Source organism: Cervus canadensis, chromosome 17, assembly GCF_019320065.1.
Source record: "Cervus canadensis isolate Bull #8, Minnesota chromosome 17, ASM1932006v1, whole genome shotgun sequence".
Classification (NCBI taxonomy): domain Eukaryota; kingdom Metazoa; phylum Chordata; class Mammalia; order Artiodactyla; family Cervidae; genus Cervus; species Cervus canadensis.
The window spans coordinates 5676110-5699017 of NC_057402.1; the positions used below are offsets into that span (position 1 = coordinate 5676110).

The 22908-nt window shown below is 57.6% G+C and overlaps 1 protein-coding gene across 6 annotated transcripts; it reads left to right on the top strand.

The window, feature by feature from the left end:
• Positions 1-4560: 4560 nt before the first annotated feature.
• LBHD2 (LBH domain containing 2) lies at positions 4561-19061 on the top strand. Of its 6 annotated transcripts, none has more exons than XM_043489366.1 (4): positions 4561-5101; positions 15829-15918; positions 17510-17666; positions 18714-19061. In XM_043489366.1, the coding sequence occupies exons 1-4, from the start codon at positions 4958-4960 to the stop codon at positions 18812-18814; spliced, it is 492 nt and encodes a 163-aa protein (XP_043345301.1). In that variant the 5' UTR covers positions 4561-4957; the 3' UTR covers positions 18815-19061. The 6 variants fall into 6 exon arrangements, with proteins under 6 accessions (XP_043345301.1, XP_043345306.1, XP_043345303.1 ...); XM_043489371.1 differs by lacking the exon at positions 4561-5101 and adding an exon at positions 6107-6125; XM_043489368.1 differs by lacking the exon at positions 4561-5101 and adding an exon at positions 14290-14383.
• Positions 19062-22908: the final 3847 nt, after the last annotated feature.

Here is a 22908-nt window from a genome sequence, read left to right on the forward strand (position 1 = left end):
TGCAGCTCGCCCGGTCACACGACCAGGCCAGAGCTAATGGCAGTGACACCGGCGGAAGATGAGAGACTGAGGCGGCCCCCTCTCCCCCCGCCCCCACCCCTGGAGCTAGGAGTCCCCACCCGCCACTGGCTGCCACGCACACCTTCCCGAAGGCGGACTCTGCCCGCAGCTCTCTCTTGCATCCATGGCTCCCCACTCCCTCAAGGATAAGGGTGCCCTCTTGAGCCTTTAATCTAGGAGCTTCCCTGGCAGCTCAGTTGGTAAAGACTCCGCCTGCAATGCAAGAGACCTAGGCTCCATCCCTGGGTCAGGAAGACCCCCTGGAGAAGGAAATGCCAACCCACTCAGTATTCTTGCCTGGGAAATCCCATGGGCGGAGGAGCCTGGTGGGCTAGAGTCCATGGATCGCACAGAGTCAGACATGGCTGAGTGACTCAACCACCCCTCCCAGGGCCTACAGCGCTGCCCTGCCAGAGGGAATTACTCTCTGCTGGTGTGGAGGCCTGACCAGGAAGTCAGGGAGGAGGCGTGGGGTGGGGTGGGGTCGGGGTGGGGGGCTTCGGTGGAGACTTCAAGGTGTCAGAGCAAAGACTGCACACCCGATGCACAGCTCTTTACAGACTAGGCTGCTAAGAACCAATGAGGCAGGGGCAGGAGTCACCCCATTTCCCAGAGGCACAAACTGAGGCTGGGTGAGGCGAAGTAACTGCTGGGACATGGCAGGGCCTGCTTCCGAGCCCAGACACCCTGGCCCACCACTGTGCTGCCTTCCCTGCTTCCTTCTAGCCCGGGCTGGGGGCTTCTTCCTGGGAAGAAAGAAAAACTCCACGAGGAACGCTAGCCCCGGCGCTGTCTGTGTGCCAGCACTTTCCATAGGGCCTCACACTTATCTGCACACAGCTTGTCCTCCTCCCCACCGTGCAGACAAGGAGCTCACGGCTCAGAGTGGGTGAGAGACCTGTCTGGGGGCCCACAGGGAGTGGATGGAGGGGCCAGGGCTCCGTCTAACCCTTGGGAACTTGCTACAAATGCACCCCAGACCCGAGGACCCAGAACCGCCAGGCCAGGGGCCTCCATGCCGTTCTGTCCCACGATCGAGCCTGGGGACCGCCAGGGGCTGTTTTCCCTCCAGGGCCTCTGCCCTGGGCCCTGGTGGGCACTCGCCTCCCACCTACTCCCCTCAGTCCCCCAGAGCTGAGTGAGAAGGGGAGGGGGAAGCCAAGACCTCTGAGGGGACATCTAGTTTGGACATGCCCCAGCCAGTGCCCCCTTCACTTGATGGAGTCGGAGGGATGATCACATCTGACAGCCAATCCCCCTCCCCTGCTGCACGTTCCCACCTCCCAAGTTTGTGAGGAGTAAGGGAGGTAACAGGCGGAGTAAGCACAAAAGACTCCTCCTAAACCACCTCTCCGTCACCTTTGTTGGTGTTGCTCAATTGCTCAGTCATGTCTGACTCTTTATGACCCCATGGATTGCAGCACGGCAGGCTTCCCTGTCCTTTATCATCTCCTGGAGCTTGCTCAAACTCATGTCCATTGGGTCGATGATGCCATCCTACCATCTCATCCTCTGTCATCCCCTTCTCCTCCTGCCTTCAATCTTTCCCAGCATCAGTGTCTTTTCTAATGAGTCGGCTCTTTGAATCAGGTGGCCAATGTATTGGAGCTTCAGCTTCAGCATCAGTCCTTCCAATGAATATTCAGAACTGATTTCCTTTAGGATGGACTGGTTTGATCTCCTTGCAGTCCAAGGGACTCTCAAGAGTCTTCTCCAACACCACAGTTCAAAAACATCAATTCTTCGGCGTTCAGCCTTCTTTATGGTCCATCTCTCACATCCATACAGCTTCCTCAGTTGGTAAAGAATCCGCCTGCAATGCAGGAGACCCCAGTTCGATTCCTGGGTCAGGAAGACCCGCTGGAGAAGGGATAGGCTACCCACTCCAGTATTCTTGGGCTTCCCTGGTGTCTCAGCTGGTAAAGAATCTGCCTGCAATGTGGGAGACTTGGGTTCAATCCTTGGGTTGGGAAGATCCCCTGGAGAAGGGAAAGGCTACCAGTTCAGTATTATGGCCTGGAGAAGTCCGTGGACTCTATAGTCCATGAGATTGTAAAAAGTCAGACACTTCTGAAGGACTTTCACTTTCACACTTTCACATCCATACATGACTACTGCAAAACCATAGCTTTGACTAGACAGACCTTTGTCGGTAATGTCTCTGCTTTTTAATACACTGTCTACATTTGTCATAGCTTTTCTTCCAAGGAGCAAGTGTCTTTTAATTTCATGGCTGCAGTCACCGCCTGCAGTGATTTTGGAGCTCAAGAAAATAAAGTCTGTCGCTGTTTCCATTGTTTCCCCATCTATCTGCCATGAAGTGATGGGACCGGGTGCCATGATCTTCGTTTTCTGAATGTTGAGTTTTAAGCCAACTTTTTCGCTCTCCTCTTTCACCTTCATCAAAGGGCTCCTTAGTTCCTCGTTGCTTTCTGCCATTAGGGTGGTGTCATCTATATTACCATTAAAATTGCTATTTTTACGGTGGAGCTAATACCCCCACCCCCCACCTTCCGTGGCTGCTAGCAGAGCTCAGGGATAATCTCCCCACAACAGCCTTCACGACCCGGGGGGGCCCCCTGCTGACTCCCCTGAGTCGGGGTCTCGGCTCCTGGGGCCTGCTGCCTGGTCACCCCTCCCAGACGTTCTTCCAGCCTTCCCCCACACTCCCACCCAACTAGGGAAGGGCCTGGAGCGTGGGTGCGCCTGGGGCAGCTGATTCACCCGGGCATGCGGTGAGTGGACAGAGGAGGAAATGGTGGCCCCGCGGCTGAAGGTCCAGCCGGAGGTGGGGGTGGCTTTAGGAGCGGGGAGACTGGTGTCCAGGCCTCGGCTTGCAGCTCCGCCGGGCCTCCAGGCCTTGAACCCCACTCCGCGCCCACCAGCAGGCAGGGCTGGGTCCCGGAAAGGAGATGGCCCTCGCCTGCTCCCCACCGGCCCCACCTCGGTTTTGCTCAGGGCTTGCTCCTGCCACAGTCAGGGCTTTGCCCCCAGGCGTGGAGCGGGGGTGGGGTCACTCGGAGGCTGTGTTTTTTTTTTTAATTTAAAATTTTTTGTCTGCACACTTTGTGGGTGCTTAGCCCCCCATTAGTGATCAAACTCACATCCCCTGCTGTGGAAGCGGAGAGTCTTAACCACTGGACTGCCAGGGACATCCCACTGTAGCCGCTTTTAGAATCCAGTTCCGGAGAAGCAGTAAACCGAGAGGGAGCGGGGAGTGGGCAGTTTCCACGAGGTCAAGGACTTAACGTCCATCCTGTCTGCTCGCAGTGACTGGTCGCCCCTGGGGCAGGGACAGTGGGGGGAAGAGGGAAGGCTCCAGGGCTCCCCTTGGAAGGCAGGAGGGGCTGGGAAGACTCAAGTCCCAGCTTGGGGGTCTGTGCTGGGAGCCCTGGGGCAGGCCGCTTTCCACTCTGGTCTCTGGTCTCGGTGTCCGAGCCCCTCGATTCCAGGCTGCTGTGATGTCTGGAGGACCCAGTGGGCTGGGCGGCCCCGACCGGGCTGGGGCCCGACAGTGTTAAATGGATATGTGGGGCGAGGTGTGCTGCCTTGCCCGCCCCAGCCCCACACCCCAGGACAGCAGCCTAGCCCAGGGGTTTGCAGCAGGCCTCACGTGCCCACTCAAAGCAGAGCCCCGCCTCGCAGCTCTGTGACCCCGGGCAGGTTCCTCAGTCTCTCTGTCCCTGGTCTCTTCATGTGTAGAATGAGATAATAATATGCCATCTCACAGGGGTTCCGAGATTACATGAGCTTGGCAAAGCACCAAACCATGTCCTGTACGCGGGAAGAGACATGCAGGCTCAGCTAGAACATCGCCGGGCTTCCAGAACACTTCAGTGCTGTACCAGCGTATACATGCATAAAAGGGCACATATTTTAAGCTTTCTGCTTATTACGCAAAGGGGCTCAGGACCGCAGGAGAGGCATGTTCGATCCCTGAGTCAGGAAGATCCCCTGGAGGGGGAAATGGCAACCCACTCTTGCCTGAAGAATCCCATGGACGGAGGAGCCAGGCGGGCTGCAATCCATGGGGTCGCAAAGTCAGACTCAGCTTAGGAGCTGAGCACACACGGGGCTCAGGATGGTCGTTGCTTATGTCCCAGTGCGGGTGGGCTTCCCAGGCGGCACTAGAGGAACCCGTCTGCTGATGCAGGAGACGTAAGAGACGCAGGTTGGATCCCTGGGTTGGGAAGATCCCCTGGAGGAGGTCATGGCAACTCACTCCAGTATTCTTGCCTGAAAATCCCCATGGAAAGAGGAGCCTGGCGGGCTACAGCCCTCCGGGCAGCAGAGTCGGACACACCTGAGGCAGGTGGAGCACATGCACCTGAAGAGCAATCCGCCCGCGGATCTGTGAGGCAGAAACTGCCGCTGAGCTGGGGTGCCGGTGGGGTGGCCACATGGGGCAACACCCGGAGCCTCCGGGATGCAGGCCTGCTGGGTGCTGCCCTCTGTTCCGGGCCGTGGGCGAGTCCTCGGGAGGCTCAGAGACTAAAACCCAGGCCCAGGAGCCCTGCCCAACCGCATCCTCGCCCTTCGGACAGCGTGAAGGGCTGCGGGGAGGCAGAAGGGGGGGCAGGCGCTAACACCGTCCCTTCTGCAGGCGGAGCACTGTGGCCGGGATGACCGGCTGGGCCCTGCGGCCGTGGCCTCGGTCAGCTCCGCGGTGGCCTGCACTCTGGACCCCCGCAGTGGCCCTTCGCCCCTTTGCCCGCGGCGCCCTCCCGGACCTGCGCAGCCTCTCTCGCTTCCATCCACCCCCCCCCCGCCCCCCGTCGCAGGTCACCTGTCCAGGCGCGGCGGGTGGAGCGGACCCGCATCGCCCCTCTCCTCCCGAGCGGAGCTCCCTGCGCGGGTCGCGGTGGGGGGTGGCGAGCGAGCACCCGGGGGCTCTGAAATGGGGAGCCAGCCCTTCCTCGGCCAGAGGGCGGGGTGTCAGGGCGCCCGTGCGGCTCCGCCTCGGGTTCCCAGGCGACCTGCGCTCCCCGAGTCTCCGTCTTTCAGGACCGGCCAGGGCGGCGGCGCTGAGCGAGGAAGGAAGGTCAGCCCGAGCCCCGCTCTGGCTCCCGCAACCGGAATCCCCGCCCTGCCCCGTGGGGGGAAACGGGGGCCGGGGACCCGGAGAGATAGACTGGGAGACTCCCGGCCGCCCACGTCCAGGCCGAGAGCGCGTGTCCGGCGGCGCTGGGCGCTTCCTCCGCCGCCCGCCCCCACCGTCGGAGCGGGGTCTGCCGCCCGCAACCTGCCTGTCCCGAGTCCGGGCTCGCGGGCGCGAGCAGCCGGGGCCGCGCAGGGTCCCGGGATGGAGCGGGCGCTCGAGAGAAGGCCCGCGGCCCCAGGGACCGCCCCGCCCGCACCCCGGAGCCTCGCGGCCGTCGGCCGGTCCTGCCTGGCGGACGCCTGTCTCAGGACCCCAACCTGCCTGGTCTCGCGTCAGGCTCAGCGCAGCCGCCGTGCAGGTTAAGGACGGCAGCTCGGGTCTGGGGGCAGATCCGGGTCCCCCCCACCCATCCCCACTGCAGCTTTTCTGGGAGGACAGGTTCCCCCAGCCCCTACTTGTCCTGGTCGGGGTGGGGAGTCTGTCCCCGCCTTGTCCCAGGGGGATCTGAGCCCCACTTGTCCTGGCGCGGCGCTCAGCCTGGGTGGACACGTCGGCGGCTCCTGGGGTCTTGGAGACGCTGGGAAGGGCGCCGGTGCCTCCCGGGGCTGCCTCTATTGGTGTGATTACCTTATTACTGCATTTAAAAGGTTGAAATCGGATTGTTTACGTTAAAGAGAAATGTCCAGAAACATTGTGCTGTCAGCCCGTCTAATTTAGGGGCTGGGGATTCAGTCTAGCTGGAGCTAGACGGTTGGAAATCCCTCCTCAGGGCCCTTCCCTCCAGCTCCGGCCAGGACTTCTCTCTTGCCTCATTGTCAACCCATCTCCAGGGCCGCAGCCACTCCTCCCTTGGGGTCATTTACTTAGGACTCTCCGCCCAGCAGCCCACCAAGGGCGAAGGGACTCCGTCCTGGCCCTGCCTCTCCCAAAGGATCAGCACGCGAGGACAAAGCCGAGGACCGAGGTGAAAGTGAGAAGTGTTCCTCTCCCCATGGTTTCTGACTCTTTGATCCCAGGGACTGTAGCCCGCCAGGCTTTTCCAGGCAAGAATACTGGAGTGGGTAGCCACTGCCCTACCCCCAGGGGATCTTCCCAACCCGGGTATCGAACTTGGGTCTCCTGCATTACAGGCAGAGTCTTCACTGTCTGAACCACCAGGGAAGCCCTGGACCACGTTGCTCACATTAAATTAACACCGAAATTTCCCTTTGCTCTTGTGTGGCCCTCGCAGAAGTCTGGGGTGTTTTACTCCAGAATCACCACAAGAGGGCGCCAAGAGCAAGCCTCCCTGGCCCAGAGCCAGGCCTCCACCGCCCTGAGAGGCCGCAGCGGCGTGGTGCCATCACCTCCATTCAAGCTTTGGAGGGTGCGTGTAGGGGAGGGGCCGGGAGGAGGAGAACTGCAGCCTCGCCGAGGCCAGGGAGCCTCAGGGATGGTTGGTCCTTACTCTTCATTTGGAACATCATTCTCTTACTGCATTGGCAGAACACCACGGCCCAGAGCAGGCAGGGCCTCCCGAGGGCACGCAGCAAAGGCTGGGGGCCATCGGGACACACAGCTCTCGCCTCTAGATCTGTCTGTCTGCAGTGGAGAAGGGCCCACGGTGGAGGGCAGCAGGGAGGGGGAGAGGCAGAATTGGAGGCTGGGGGCAAAGATGGGCCCCAAAGATGGACACTGTGGGCTCAGCTCTGGGCCTCCAGGTCTGCCCTTAAAGAGGCTCCCCGACCCCAGTCTGCTGCTCCTCCACCAGCGCTTTGAACCTCAGGGACCCTGAGCACCTCCCGAGAGCCCCCTTTAGGAGCCCGTGTCGGCTAACACCTTGGGTGAAAGGCAGCGCTTTGGGTGACAGCGGGCACCCTCGTTAACGAGGAGGGAGAGAAAATCCCACCCAGGTGGGAAGGAAGTGGCATGGCCTTTTGCGGGATGCGGGAGGGGGGCATGCCAGCGCGCACGCTCCTGACACAGGGCGCCAGGGTGTTGCGATGCTGTAGTTGCAGCCGCAGAGCCTGCCCCAGTATTGCTGCCGGACCCTAAAGCAGCACCCCCACCATCCCTGAGGTTCACGTTCTGTCCAGTGAGGCGGTGGGGGTGTGTCTAGGGGTCCCGTCTCAGCACGTAGCTGACCGGGGTGCCCGCCTGCCTAAAGCCCTCCCAGAGCTCCCCGCTATCACCAGGGACCAGTCCCTTGGCCGCTCCTCCCAGCATCGCAGCGTATCTGCCAACCTCTTTTCTCACCCTCACCATCATCGGGTCGCCCACACTGTGGCTGCCTTGCCCAGATCAGGCCTCTGCTGATCCTGCCCTGACGCCGTCTCCCCAGCCCTCCTCCTTGGAAACCTGTGCAAAGAGCTACAGCCAGGCCATGGCCAGAGGGTGGACACACCGAGATTCAGACACAATACACATTTTTACACCGATCATTCTCTGTCTGACCTGGTCCATTGTTTTAAAAAAAAAATTATTTTATTGACATATAGTTGACTTAAAATGTTGTGTTAATTTCTCCTGTGGAGCAAAGTGACCCAGATATCCAGATGAATATATATATATATATATATATATCAAGGTAGGGTGGCTCAGATGGTAACGTGTCTGCCTGCAATGCAGGAGACCAAGGTTCGATCCCTGGGTCGGGAAGATCGCCTGGGGAAGGAAATGGCATATATATATATTTTTTCACCATGGTCTGTCACAGAACACTGACTGCAGTTCCCTGCGCTACGCAGTATGACCTTGTTGTTTCTCCATCCCAGATGTAATAGTTTGCCTCTGCTACTCCAGGTTCCCACTCCCTCCCTCCCCACCCCACAACCACAAGTCTGCTCTCTGTATCTGTGAGTGTGTTTTTGTTTCCTACATCTGTTGATTTGCATCGTATTTTAGATTCCACAAATAGGTGGCATCATATGATGCTCCCTTCCCTGTCTGATTTACCCCACTTAGTATATAATCTCTAGGTCCATCCATGTTGCTGCAGGTTACATAATTTCATTCTTTTTGATGGCTGAGTAGTATTCCACAGTATATATATTCTTCCAAGGTGGTGCTCGTGGTAAAGAAACTACCTGTCAATGAAGGAGATATAAGAGACACGTTTGATCCCTGAGATGGGAAGATCCCCTGGAGGAGGGCTTGGCAACCCATTCCAGTACTCTTGCCTAGAGAATCCCATGACAGAGGAGCCTGGCGGGCTATAGTCCACAGAGTTGGACACAACTGAAGCGACTTAGCATGTGCATGTGTGTGTGTGTGTGTGTGTGTGTGTCTTCTTTATCCATTCATCTGTTGATGGAGATTTAGGTTGTATGTCTTGGCTATTATAATGTTTCCCTTTTTTGAACGATCAGACTTAATTTATCAGACTGAATATAGATGGGATCTTATTCATCTTGATTCCAGAATCCAGCACTAGCACTGAGTAGTATTTAATATTTATGTTTAATGTTAATAGTTATTAATAAATAAATGCTTAGTTTATGAATGCATGGACAGGAGACTGGTGAGAAGATGAGTGGATGGGTGAAGGGTGGAGATGGGTGGTGGAAAAAGAGAAGTGAGAAAGATTTACTTGTATTTATGTGTGTGGATAGCACAAATATAAGTGTGATAGATGAATGCATGGCAGAATGGTGGATGGGTAAGTCACTCAGTGGATAGATGGCTGGTAGGGGATGAGTGACTGGATGGGGAGGTGAACTAAAGGATGGATGACGGATGCAGAATGTGTGCGTGGGTGGGTGGTTGGTGTACACACAATGGTTGGCTGGGTGCTGGAAGCATGGTAGACAGTGGTGCTGATGGTCGGACGATGGTGGGTGGTGGATGAATCTATAATGGTAGTTAAGTACGATGAGTGGATAGATTGATAGATGGAGGGCGGGTGAACTTGGACACTAAATTGGGTCTGATTGATACTGAAATAATCTATAGATAGTGCATTATAGGTAATAAGTGGTGAGTGGTGGATGCTTATTCAATAGCTGAATCATGGAATTATGGGTGGATGGAGGATAAATAGTGGCTGCTTATGAAGGATCTAGGCACAGAGAATGGAGGGCTAGATGGTATTAATAGATAAATGTGAATGGATATATGATTGATGGATGGATTGTAAATGGTGGAAAAATAAATGGTGGCTGAGTGGTGCATGGATGGCAAAAATGGATAGTTGCTGGGTCAGCAGATAATGGGTTGTGTGCTGTGGACATGTAGATGAAAGGTGGATAGTGGATGGATAGATGTCAAGTAGGTGATGAATGGATGATGGCTAAATGACAGATACATCTTGGAATATAGATGCATGAAAGGTGAACAGTGGAAGGGAAGATGGTGGAGAGATCATAGATGGATGGTAGGTGGTCAGTACTATATTATAAATCGATGACTTAATGTATTGATGGAGGAAGATTGGTAGATGGCAAATGGATGTGAATGGATGATAAATGAAGATGATATTGAGTGAGTAGTGAATAATGAATGGGGGGTGATGTACAGATAATTACTGGGTGGTTTGTAATGGTGGGTGGATCTCATTGCTGTCTCTGCTCTATCCCCCGCATCTAAAATAACACTTGGTGTAGAGAGAGCACTTGATGAATTCTTCTAGAGTGGATGATACTTGAATGGGTTTTGAATGAATAATGAATTATGGCTGGATGATGTATGGATGGATAGAGGATATCGTGAGATGGGCAATGAATGGATAGATGGGTGGTGAACAGAGATATGAAGTGGGTGGATGGTAGATGGTGGCTCATAGAAGTATGAATGGGTTAGGGATGGGGTGTGACTGGTGACTGAATAGATGAATCCATGACTGGATAGATGAATTGTGACTCTGTGGTAAAGAATCCGCCTGCCAATGCCAGAGTTTGATCCCTGGGTTGGGACGATCCCCTCAAGAAGGAAATGGCAACCCACTCCAGTATTCTTGTCTTGGAAACCCCAGGGACAGAGGAGCCTAGCAGGCTATAGTTCATGGGGTCACAAAAATTCAGACAGGATTAGTAAGTAAACAACAACAAACTGTGACTGACTGGCTGGAGGCCAAGAGGTGAGTGGTGGATAAATTCAGATAAACGGACAGTAGCGGTAGATTTGGAGAAGGAAATGGCAGCCCACTCCAGTATTCTTGCCTAGAAAATCCCATGGACAGAGGAGCCTGGTGGGCTGCTGTCCGTGGGGTCCTGCAGAGTCGGACACGCCTGAAGCGCCTTAGCATGCATGCATGCATTGGAGAAGGAAATGGCAACCCACTCCAGTGTTCTTGCCTGGAGAATCCCAGGGACAAAGGAGCCTGGTGGGCTGCCGTCTATGGGGTCGCACAGAGTCAGACACACCTGAAGCGACTTAGCAGCAGCAGTGGTAGATTAGTGACTGAGAACCAGATATGTGGTGAATGAATAAATCATCCATAGATGGAGAGACAGTTGTTAAATACTGATGGAAAGGTGTTAGATAGTCAATGATGGTGGATAGATGGATGGTGACTTAATATAGGGCTGAAGGGTGTTTCCACTGTGTACTGTTTCTTGGTGAATGGATGGATGCATTTTGTTGTTGTTCAGTCATTCAGTCACGTCCGACTCTGTGATCCCATGGGCTGCAGCACGCCAGGCTTCCCTGTCCTTCGCCATATCCCTGGAGCTTGTTCAAACTCATGTCCATTGAGTCAGTGATGCCATCCAACCATCTCATCCTCTGTTGTCTCCTTCTCCTCCTGCCTTCAATCTTCCCCAGCATCAGGGTCTTTCCCAATGAATCAGTACTTCACATCAGGTGGCCAAAGTATTGGAGTTTCAGCTTTAGCATTAGTCCTTCCAGTAAAATTCAGGACTGATCTCCTTTAGGGTGGACTGGTTTGATCTCTGTGCTGTCCAAGGGATTCCCAAGAGTCTTGTCCAACACCACAGTTCAAAAGCATCAATTCTTTGGCACTCAGCCTTTTTTATGGTCTAACTCTCACATCCATACATGACTACTGGAAAAAACCATAGCTTTGACTATACAGACTTTTGTCAGCAAAGTAATGTCTCTGCTTTTTAATATGCTGTCTAGGTTGGTCATAGTTTTTCTTCCAAGGAGCAAGCATCTTTTAATTTCATGGCTGCAGTCACCATCTGCAGTGATTTTGGAGCCCAAGAAAGTAAAGTCTGTCACTGTTTCCATTGTTTTCACATCTATTTGCCATGAAGTGATGGGACCAGATCCATGATCTTGGTTTTTTGAATGTAGAGTTTTAAACCAGTTTTTTCACTCTCTTTCACCTTCATCAAGAGACTCTTTAGATCCTCTTCACTTTCTGCCATAACGATGGTGTCATCTGCATATATGAGGTAATTGATATTGCTCCCGGAAATCTTGATTCCAGCTTGTGCTTCATCCAGCTTGGCATTTCACATGATGTACTCTGCATACAAGTTAAATAAGCAAGGTGCCAATATGCAGCCTTGATGTACTCCTTTCCCAATTTTGAGCCAGTCTGAACTGAAATGGACTGGAATGGGCAAATTTAATTCAGATGACCATTATATCTACTACTGTGGGCAAGAATCACTTAGAAGAAATGGAGTAGCCCTCATAGTCAATGAAAGAGTCTGAAATGCGGTACTTGGGTGAAGTCTCAGAAATGACAGAATGATCTCATTTCATTTCCAAGGCAAACCATCAATACAAGTCTATGCACCAACCACTAATGCAGAAGAAGATGAAGTTGAATGGTTCTATGAAAACCTATAAAACCTTCTAGAACTAACACACACACACACACACAAATGTCCTTTTCATCATAGGGGACTGGAATGCAAAAGTAGGACGTCAAGAAATAATTGGAGTAACAGACAAGTTTGGCCTTGGAGTACGAAATGAAGCAGGGCAAAGGCTAACAGAGTTTTGCCAAGAGAACGCACTGGTCATAACAAACACCCTCTTCCAACGACACAAGAGAAGACTCTACACATGGACATCACCAGATGGTCAGTGCTGAAATCAGATTGATTATATTCTTTGCAGCCAAACATGGAGAAGCTCTACGTTGCTGCTGCTGCTGCTAAGTCACTTCAGTCGTGTCCGACTCTCTGTGACCCCACAGACGGCAGCCCACCAGGCTCCCCCGTCCCTGGGATTCTCCAGGTAAGAACACTGGAGTGGGTTGCCATTTCCTTCTCCAATGCATGAAAGTGAAAAGTGAAAGTGAAGTTGCTCAGTCTGTCCGACTCTTAGTGACCCCATGGACCACTATCTACCAGGCTCCTCCATCCATGGGATTTTCTAAGCAAGAGTACTGGAGTGGGGTGCCATTGCCTTCTCTGGAGAAGCTCTATACAGTCAGCAAAAACAAGACCAGGAGCTGACTGTGGATAAGATCATGAACTCCTTATTGCAAAGTTCAGCAAACTTAAATTGAAGAAAGTAGGGAAAACCACTAGGTCATTCAGATATGACCTAAATCCAATCCCTTACAGTGAAAGTGACAAATAGATTCAAGGAATTAGATCTGATAGACAGAGTGCCTGAAGAACTATGGACGGAGGTTCATAACATTATACAGGAGGCAGTGATCAAAACTATTCCCAAGAAAAAGAAATGCAAAAAGGCAAAATGGTTGTCTGAGAAGGCCTTGCAAATAGCTGAGAAAAGAAGAGATGTGAAAGGCAAAGGAGAAAAGGAAAGATATTCCTATTTGAATGCAGAGTTCCAAAGAGTAACAAGGAGAGATAAGAAAGCCTTCCTAAGTGAAGAGTGCAAAAAAATAGAGGAAAACAATAGAATGGGAAAGACTAGAGATCTCTTCAAGAGAATTAGATACCAAGGGAACATTTCATGCAAAGATGGGCACAATAAAGGACAGAAATGGTAGGGCCCTAACAGAAGCAGAAGATATTAAGAAGAGGTGGCAAGAATCCACAGAAGAACTATACAAAAAAAGGTCTTCATGACCCAGATAACCATGATAGTGTGATCACTCACCTAGAGCCAGACATCCTGGAGTGTGAAGTTAAGTGGGCCTTAGGAAGCATCACTACAAACAAAGCTAGTGGAAGTGATGGAATTCCAGTTGAGCTATTTCAAATCCTAAAAGATGATGCTGTGAAAGTGCTGCACTCAATATATCAGCAAATGTGGAAAACTCAGCAGTGGCCGCAGGACTGGAAAAGATCAGTTTTCATTCCAATCCCAAAGAAAGTCAATGCCAAAGAATGTTCAAACTACAGCGCAAATGCACTCATCTCACATGCTAGCAAAGTAATGGTAAAAATTCTCCAACCTAGACTTAAACAGTACATGAACTGAGAACTTCCAGATGTTCAAGCTGGATTTAGAAAAGGCAGAGGAACTAGACATCAAATTGCCAGCATCTGTTGGATCATAGAAAAAGCAAGAGAATTCCAGAAAAGCACCCACTTCTGCTTCACTGACTATGCTAAAGCCTTTGACTGTGTGGATCACAACAAACTGTGGATGGATGCATGGTGGATGGAACTTGGATTGTGGAAGTTAGGTGGTGGGTTGTATGGGACAGTTGTTGGTTTATTGGTGGTGGGGGATGCATGGCAGATGGCTGAGGTTGGCTAGTGTCTGAATGATGATTGGATGGTAGAAGAGACATGAATAGATCGGTATAGTAGATGACAGTGCCTGGGTAAGTGGATGCTGCTGAATCGTGGGTGTGGGCTGGGTGTTGGATGTTGGGTAGATGATGGTGGATGTTAGGTGTGGATGGTGGAAGGCTGGGTGGACCAGCAGGCGTGCATCCTGGCCTCAGGTATCAGGTCTACACGCCAGGCTGAATGAGACTGATTGTCCCTTTGTGGGAATGGAATCAGGGATGAAGAGGGGACTGGTGCGGTGACACTCTCCCTCCACACACACAATGGCCCTCACAGGTGTGATCCTTGTCCTCTTCACTCCCCCTTCCAACTGGAGGGTGTCCTCGCTCTGATGTATCTAGTCGCCCTGAATTCTGCACCCCTGAATTCCTGAACCTCAAACTTGAGGCTGTGTGCCTCGAGGGGCTAGGATCAGGTTCTGGGGGGCTGCGGTTTTGGCAAGCGGGGAGATGAGGCCGGGATGTTACCTGGGAGCGTGAGTGTGGATGAGGGGCCGGACGAGGGAGCGCCTGTGGGCGGAGAGCGCGCGGGAGGAAGGCGGGGAGCGAGCCAGGGCCGGCAGACGGCGAGCGGCGGAGCAGACAGTGCCGGCCCGCGCGAGCATCCGCTGGCGGTGAGTGTGAGAGAGACATGGGGCGCGCCCCCTCCCCACCCTCGTCCGGCCCGCGCCCCCCGGTGAGCCCGCGCGGCGTCTGGGAGAGCAGGAAGGGGCGAGGGGTGGGTTTGAGTCGGCGCTCCCTAGAGAAGGGGACGGTGTGGGGACCACAGCCAGCTCCGGGCTGCCGGACGCCGGGCTTTGGGCTCGAGCAGCGTCTCTGCGGGCTGGCCGCCACACCTGGCCGCCGCTGCAGGTGTGGGTGGCCGAGCCTTCGCTGCGGGGATGCCCCACTGGCAGGGGTCCCCGGTGCCAGGCTGCGGGGAGGCAGCCCTCCAGTGTCTGCCCGCTGCCCGCAGCCCCCTTGGCTCCACCGTCTTTCTCCATCAGCCGCCCTCTCTCCTGAGTCTCCATCATCTCTCACCTCTTTCTGTCGTCTCTCTGAATCTCGCCCTCCAGTTCTGTCATCCCTGCGTCCTCTCTGTGGCCCGCGCGTTTCTTTCTGCGTCTCCCTCCGGTCTTTCTCGCATCTGTCTGGATCTCTAAGTCCGCTTTCCTGGGTTTGGCCCTGGCTGCCTTGGGCTCCAGTTGAGCTTCTGGGATCCTGGGGTGGAATCCCAGGAATGGGTGACCCGGAGCCTTGGGCCTGGGGGAGGGCTCTCAAGTGCTCTGGGACTGGGTGGAGGCTCGGGTGGGTATGCTGGCTGCCCACTCCTCTGGAGGCCCCGTGCTGCCCGTGGCCCACCCCCCACCACCCAGCTTCCCTGGGTCCCAGCGGGACCCGAGCTGACCCGAGCTGGGTTTTGGTCAAAGGAGCTCATTTCCTGGAATAGCTGCCCCCCACCTCTTGCTGGGTGTGCCCAGCACCCCTCCCCCACGACCAGCAGGGCATCGGGAGCCTTGCAGCGGCTGGTCAGTGCCCTCCATCTGCCCAGTGCCCAGGAGGCTGCCTCCCAGCCGGTGCCACCCAAGTTAGCTGCCTGCCCGCCAGACCCAGCCCAGCCTGGCGCAGGTGGAGCGTCAGAGTCTGGTGCCCAGCAGTCCTGGCAGGGCCCCTCTTCCCAGCGCCCTCGCTGTGTGGTCTCTGGCCGTGCTCCCTGGCCCCTGGGCCTGGCCTGAGGGGAAGTGGCCACAGGCAGGCAGGAGGTCAGCCTCCCTTCAGCTGTGGGGGTTGAGGGCGGGGCCTCGGGTGTGTGCGGGAAGGGGGGGGCGGCATCTGTTCTCCGGGAGGAGTGAACCCTCCTGCTGCAGCCTAGGGCCCCCAACGTGGGGCCTGTCCAGCGCCCCCCTGATGGTGGCTTGGCCGGGGAGCCGAGAGGTGGAGACCCAGCCTGGGCGGTTTCTGTGGGCCTGGGGTGGGGTGGGTGCGGGCTGGGGGTGGGGTCTGGGGCTTCCGGGAGTGGACGGGGCGCCACATCCAGGCCCTAACACGCACCCCGCTTCTGCTCCTTGTCTTCGTGCAGCCGGACGGCGGCCACAGCATGAGTGGCCCCCAGCCCGCCGCCGCGCCCGAGCTGGGCCCAGACAAGGAGGCCGGGGGCCCCGCAGCAGAGGTATGTATGCGGTGGGGGCTCTGCGGTCTGCTGCTCTCAAGCCCTGGCCTGTGACAGCACGTGCCTCAGTTTACCCACCTGGGTGGGGGAGGCGCTTGCCCCTCTGCAGGAGTCTCACGCGCACAGTCGTTGAAGGCCCAGCTCTCCAGACTCGGGGAGACCCCAACCAGGCCTGGGGAGCCCAGGGCCTGCGCCCAGGTTGGTCTGCGCTCCGCTGGGTGAGGCCAGTCCAGGATCCCCTGCTCTCACCTCAGCTTCTCCAGGAGGTGTTGATGGAGCTGACAAGGGATTCTTGCCCACAAGGCCCAGGCCTGCCGCTCTGAGTCTGGAGTTGGGCTCTTCTCCTTGTTGGGGCCAGCGGGCCACTGAGGGGGCCCAGCCCAGAGCTGCATGAGGCCCGGTCTGGGGCCTGGGGTTGCCCTCCTGGTGGGGAGTCTGGTGGAGAAGGTGGACACCAAACTCCACTGGCCCAGATCTTCCCACAGCATCTGGGCAGAGGAGTGGTCCTGGGTGGGACCCAGCAGGGCTTCCAGGAGGAGGGCGCGAAGGAGACTGGCGAGGTCAGGGAGGAGAGTGGTTCTGGGGTGGGGGCGGGAAACAGCCCCTGGACGGGCAAGGCCAGCAGGGGGGTCCAGGAGATCCAGTCCCTGGGCCATGGTGGGGTCGTCGGTCTTGTCCCTCTGATCCCACAGAAGTCCCAGCCTAGTGACACACTTCAGGACCTCTGCGGTACTTGGTTCAAAGGCTGATCAGACAGTGCACTGAAACACGTGTTCAGATGGTTCCGCTGAGGGGGGCGGGGAGGTGCGAGGGCCATTTAGCAAAGTCCTGCCAGCCGTGTGCCTGCTCTTCCCCGCCTTGACATGCCTTTGGGGAAGGCAGAGAGCGGTGGAGAATGGGGAGCTGCGTTGGCCCCCAGAGTGCCAGCCTCCTGGGTAAGAGGTTGGGATGGGAGCTCCCGGACGGGGACCAGCCCGATCAACCGGAGGAGGTGGGTTGGCGCAGGAGAGTCAGGGCTGCAGGTCTGTGCACGGCACGGGGCGCCTCGGGGCCTCTACCTTGGAAGGCCTTGAATGGGAGGCGGAGATGCCGAGGGCCCCAGGAGGGCTTGGGGAGGCAGCCCCCACACGCTCTTGTGGGCACTGAACAATGAGCCCAGAGAAGTTACTCAGGTTGCCATGGGAACAGCTTCCCAGCTTCCCCGAGCTAGGAGGAGGCCAAGGGCCCTAAGAGAGACCCCAGGAAGGAGCCGGGCCTGATGCGGGAGGCTGCCTGCCGGGGAGGCACAAAGCCCTGAGCTCACTCACCTTGGCCTTTCCCGCCACAGGCCTTTCTGTGAAATGGGCCTGAGGGCTGAGCCCAGGTGGGTTCTGTGTGGCCCGGGCGCTGAGTGCCCCAGCTCCAGGGGTGGGAAGGGGAGGGCCACGACCCTCTGGGGGATGTGCACGCATGCGCAGCAGCTCACCTGGCCCTGGAGACTGGGCAGGTTAGGGACCCCCATTCTCCCCGTGGACAATGCAAGACAGGCGAGGCAGGCTGTGGGGAGCTCAGGCCTGCCGTTGCTTTGACCCCCTGCCCACCCCCCTTGCAGGCCATGGTGGGTGCCCGGGAGAAGGGCCCTCGGCTGGGCCAGCGGCTGCCCTCGATCGTGGTGGAGCCCAGCGAGCTGGGTGCGGTGGAGAGTGGGGAGCTGCGTTGGCCCCCAGAGGGCGCCCAGAGGGGGTCCGCCCGGAGCCAGGCTGATGCTGGTGAGTGAGGGGCAGCCCGTAGGGGTCCCGAGAGAAGTCAGACGCCTGGTCCTCCACCCCTCCAGCCAGCCCGCACCCCGCCCATCTGCCGATCCCATGAGCTTCTGCCGCCTGGGCACTGCCTGGCCTGGCCTTCCCTGCCACCCTCCCCACCATCTGCACATGCGTTTCCCTCGTCCAGGTGTGGCCCCAGGCCTGGCACACAGGTGCTCCCTTGCTCTCACCTCTCAACACCCGGTCCCAGCCCCTCTCCCCTCGCTCTTACAATTCATCACTTCTGGGACAAGTGTGCATTGCCCACTAGGGCCTGGAAGGGGTAAGGGTGTGGGTACAAGGCAGGGGGGTGTTGCAGAAGCTGGTGGCAGGCTTCTGTCCTGGTGTGGGTGCCCTGGTTAAAGGCCGAGGGGCTGCCAGGGCCAGGGAAGTTTTGGGAGGAGGACGTGTGGGCAGGAGAGGGGTCAGCCAGGAGCCAGTCTGCCGCGTAGCAAAAGCAGCTGGCCGGGCCCCCGGGGAGGGTGCCTAAGGGGTGAGCCGTGCCCTGGGCAGCTTTGTCCCCTGAGCCCCCGAGGGGTCAGTCCCGGGGGATTCAGCCTCAGATGGGGCTGCTCCTCCCTGCCTGCCCTCCTCTCCTCCGACATCGGCCCCCGGCCCAGCCCTGCAGCCCTTGTGGTCTGCCACTCCCCGAGCTTGGGCCCAGAGGAGCTTGTCTGCACCTTAACCAGCACCTCTCCCAAAAGTCCCCTCAACCTCCGGCAGGTCTGCCCGGGGCCCGCGCCTTGGGTACCCACTGAGACCTGGGCTCTGGGGAGGACCCCAGGTCTCCGCCCAGTCGGCCACCCCCGAACGGGTGGCCGTGCTGGGGACCAAGGTTCTCCTGCTCCTGGAGCCTGGCCTTACCCTCCCCCCGCACCGGGAACCACGCACCCAGTGACCCCCCCGCCCCCCTCACCGGTGGGGAGCTTGTGGCCTGCCGACCCTCACACCTCTCCCGGCAAACCTGTCAGAAATGCATGCCCCACCGACACGGAGGCCTGCGTGTTTCCTCAGACCCCTCACCGCGTCCGCCGGGAGCACCGGGGGAGGCTCCAGCTGACGCTGATGATGAGCGTGCCAGCTCCGCGGGCCAGGCCCCCTGCGCCCGGCGGTAGGACAAGGACCGGCCAGATCCTGCCGTCCCCCGGCTCTGACAGCTGAGAGGGGGCCTCCGCCCCGGAGCGGCTGGGCTGACGCTTCGAGAGGCCTGGGCCTGCCCGGGCGCCCAGTGGGCACAGCCGATCACCACTCCTCCTGCCTCACCAGGCCCACCAGCACCGCCCCCACCCCTCCCGGCCGCGGCCCAGGGTTTGGATCACACCCTCCTGCTTCTCCGGTGGGAAGCACAAATAAAGGCTCATCCTGGTGGTCAGTGGGCACACTGGGTGGGGATTCCAGGGGCTGAGGACAGTTTGGGTCCTGCCAGTGGCCTTCCAGGCGAGGGTCTCTGCTCAGAGCCCAGGCTGACCAGACGAGAGTGATGGCTGGGTGTTCCATGCCGGGTGTGGGAGTGGTTGGTGCGGCTGTCATGTCTGCTCCTACGGCGCCCTGCCGAGACCCTCCGCTCCACTTCAGCTGAGGCTGAGACCAGCGTCCTCCAGTCCTGGCTGGCCCCTGAGGGCAGGACTCCTCCTGCCACCCTTTACCCACTCTGGCAGTAGGACACAGGAATGGTACATGGGTGGGGTGCACTGTCCCAGCTTGAAACTTTAAATCCTTGCATAGTCCCATTGTACAGATGAGGAAACTGAGGTGTGAAGTGAGGTGTCCGAGGCTAGTGCTGGCCTCAGCTAGCACAGGACCCCTGAAGTTGGGAAGCCACCCAGCCAGCCAGACAGTCCATGTGGGAGACTGGGTAGCCCCTCTTCCTGAGCCACCTGAGGGTCCTGTCCCTCCGAGGGGTCCAGCGACATGGCTTCTTGGCTCTGCTGACTGGTCAGGGTGGACCTGGGGCCCAGAAACCTGACCACTGCCTGGGTTCACTGTCCAGGTGTGCCACCCTCCCTCCCATCACCCAGCCTGGCCCTCTGCCCTTGGCCAGCCTGACCCAGGCCTGAGGAAGCTCAGGGCCTGGCAGGGGGAGCCCTGAGTAAATGTTAGCTCAGTAAATCCACAGGCCCAGTGGGTGGTGCCAGGTCGGGGTCAGCATGGAGGAGGTGGAGGGAGACACAGGCCCCTCTGTTCTCTCCCAGAGGCCTTGCTAACCTCCAGGATGAATAAGACACTTTCTTCAACCCGCCTGCCTTCTAAAAATAGCCCATCCCCCAAACGCAGGAGAGCTGGGAGGCAGAGGTGCAGAAGTTTGCCAGGCAGCCCGCTTTGATTTTAAACCTGTGGCCTGTGTATAGGCCCAGGCTGGCTCCTCTTGGGGTGGGGGTTAGGGGGGCTGGGCTGTCCTTCAAGGTCCCTCCCGTCCTCCTCTGGCCCTTCCTGTCGCCTCCACAAGGGGGCAGGGGGCAGACATTTCACAGAAAGCCTTGCCAGGACTTGTGGACACGGGGGATTTGGGTCCAGGGCTCGAGCAAGCCGGGAGTCATTCCCAGGCGGGGGGGTTCCGGGTGTGGAATGTGTGTGTGTGTGGCGGGGGATGGTGCTGAGATTTCATCCTCGCCCCTCCCGGGCAGGGTGTCACTGCGACCTTCTCGAGGTCCCGCGGCCAACAAAGAGCCGGGCTGAGGCGGAATTCCCGGTGCGCCTGGGACCTAAGCGCCCGAGTGCCCGCAACGCCACCCTCGAGCTCACCATTGACCAGGGCAGATCTGGGGAAGAGGCGCCGCCTCAACTAGGGGGGTCCCGGGACCCTGTCGTGCCCCAGGAGCAGGGGGACGGGGGAGTCGGGCCCAGGGAGGAAGCCAGGTGGGGACCGGGCAGAGCAGCCTCACCCTCTGGGCCTGCCCCGTAACGAGTAGAACCGGCTGAGTCCACAGCGACTGACCCGCGAGACGGCGTGGTAGGTGCAGGGGGCGGTGCCAGGCGTATGCACCGCCCACCGGCAGCCACGCCCCGCCGCCACGGCCCAGCTCACCGGCGGCCCCGCCCCGCCGCCACGGCCCCGCCCACCAGCAGGCCGGGCAAGGAATACCTAAGCATCGCAGCATCCGGCTCGAGAGATCCAGGCTCGGAGACAGACACTGTCTCTCGCGCAGGCCCACAGCCGGTGAAGGGTAGAGACCAGAGCCTCGGTGTCCTGTTCCCAGGCCGAGCTCTGTCCTGGGCCCCACAGCAGTGAAGGTGGAATTAGGGCACTTTGGGCCCCTATATTCAGCGTGCGGTAGCCTGGCTCCTCCCCAGGAGCCTCGAAGACGCGGGCAGGCCTCTGGTGGTGTGGTCCTTGTCCCTCTCCTTCCTGCTCTGAGCCCCAGATACTCTGCCGAGGTGAACCTACTGAATCCCAACAGCAATCCCGTTTTATGGAGAAATAACCTGAGGCTGGGTGCTTCCCTGGTAGCTCAGGTGGGGAATCCGCCTGCAAAGCTGGAGACCCCAGTTCGAGTCCTGGGCCGGGAAGATTCCCTGGAGAACGGATAGGCCAGCTGCTCCAGTATTCTTGGGCTTCCCTGGTGGCCCAGTTGGTAAAGAATCTGCCTGCCATGCGGGAGACCTGGGTTCGTCCCTGGGTTGGGAAGATCCCCTGGAATAAGCCATGGCAACTGACTCCAGTATTCTTGCCTGGAGAATCCCCTTGGACAGAGGAGTCTGGTGGCCTACAGTCCATGGGATCGGTCGCAAACGAGTCGGACAGGACTTAGCAACAGAACAACAAGAAGAAGAACCTGAGGCTGACTCAGGATTGCCTCTCCGAAGGTGGTGCGGTCCAACATGAGGCAGCAGGACTTGTTCTCATCATTGGGTCCCCAGCCGTGCATGCCTTTCCAGCTGCCCCCTCGGCCCAGCCTTCTCCTGACCCAGGCCAGACCAGCCCTGCACCCAAGGCTCCTCTGAGACAAGGCTGGGACTTTTCTGAAGGGATTTCACTGAGAAAGTTGGGGAAAACAACCTAGAAATAAGACAAAAGAAACATCCCAGCCTCATGCTGAAAAGTGGACACAGGTTTGGGCAGGGGTGGGGTGCAGCTGGGAGCCGGAAAGAGCTCTGGGAGAACCCCCGCCCCCATCCTGGGCCCTGAAGTGGAGGTGACCCACAACGGGAGGTCCCAGCACCCAGATGAGCCTCGTTGAGCTGGAGAACAGGAGGGGCAGACTGAGGACCTTGCAGTGCACCACCCGTGGCCCAGGGGAAGACCCAGTCCTCAGAGGCAGAGACCTGGACTCGCCTGCCATGTAGCGGGTTCCTGTGCCTTTCTGAGTTGGTGACCCCGTGCAACATGGGTGGGGACCGGCTACCCCACAAAGTCCCAGGGCTCCCACCAAAGAGTCCTGGGTAGTCTCTTCGAGGACCCCTCCTTCTGTCAAGGTTGTGTTCTGTTCACCTCTGACCGTTGGAGAGACACATGGGACCAGAAGCCAGCAGGCAGGCCAGCCTGAGCTGGGGGACGGCTCTCCCAAGTAGCCGGTGCCTCACAGGCTTGAGCTGGAACTCTGATGGCCTCACCTCACAGAGGGGAACCCAGGGCTCTAGGATCTAATGACTCAAGAGGAAACTAGAGGGCTTCCTAGAAGAGGTGCTGGCATCTCCAGGTACAGCGTGGTCTGTCTGTGGATGACAGCAAGGTGCTGCAGCATCTCGGGTGCCTTCCAGTCTGCTGAGGGCTGGATTTTGTCCTCAAAACTTCCTTCTGTTGAAGTCTTAACTCCCAGGACCTCAGAGTGTGGTTGTATTTGGAGATAAGTCTTTAAAGAGCCATGGGGTCACAGAGAGTTGGATATGACCTAGCGACGGAACAACCACAACAAGTTAAAACAAGCCCATTTTAGGGGGTCCTAGTCCAACATGGCCTTATGAGAAGGGGCGGTCAGGACACAGACCCACAGAGGGGTGACCGTGTGAAGACACAGGGAGAGGACGGCTGTCTACAGCCCAGGAGAGAGGCCTTGGGAGAAACCAGCCCTGCCAGCACCTTGATCTGGGACCTTGTAGCCCTCAGAACTTCGAGAAAATGAATGTCTGGGTTGGCAGCCTTGGGATGGCCCACAGGCTTGTGTCTATTCTCTCCAGGATGCTGTCTGGAGCACCTCTGCTGCTCTGCCCCACGGCTCTGTGGCTCCAGCCAGAGTGAACAGGCCTGGATCTGTCCTCCCTGGATTTTCCC

Coding starts and splice junctions, on each gene's coding strand:
- LBHD2 (XM_043489366.1), top strand. CDS start 4,958: ATGGGGAGCCAGCCCTTCCTCGGCCAGAGGGCGGGGTGTCAGGGCGCC. Junction 5,102..15,828: donor GCGCTGAGCGAGGAAGGAAG/GTCAGCCCGAGC, acceptor GTCTTCGTGCAG/CCGGACGGCGGCCACAGCAT. Junction 15,919..17,509: donor CCGGGGGCCCCGCAGCAGAG/GTATGTATGCGG, acceptor CCCCCCTTGCAG/GCCATGGTGGGTGCCCGGGA.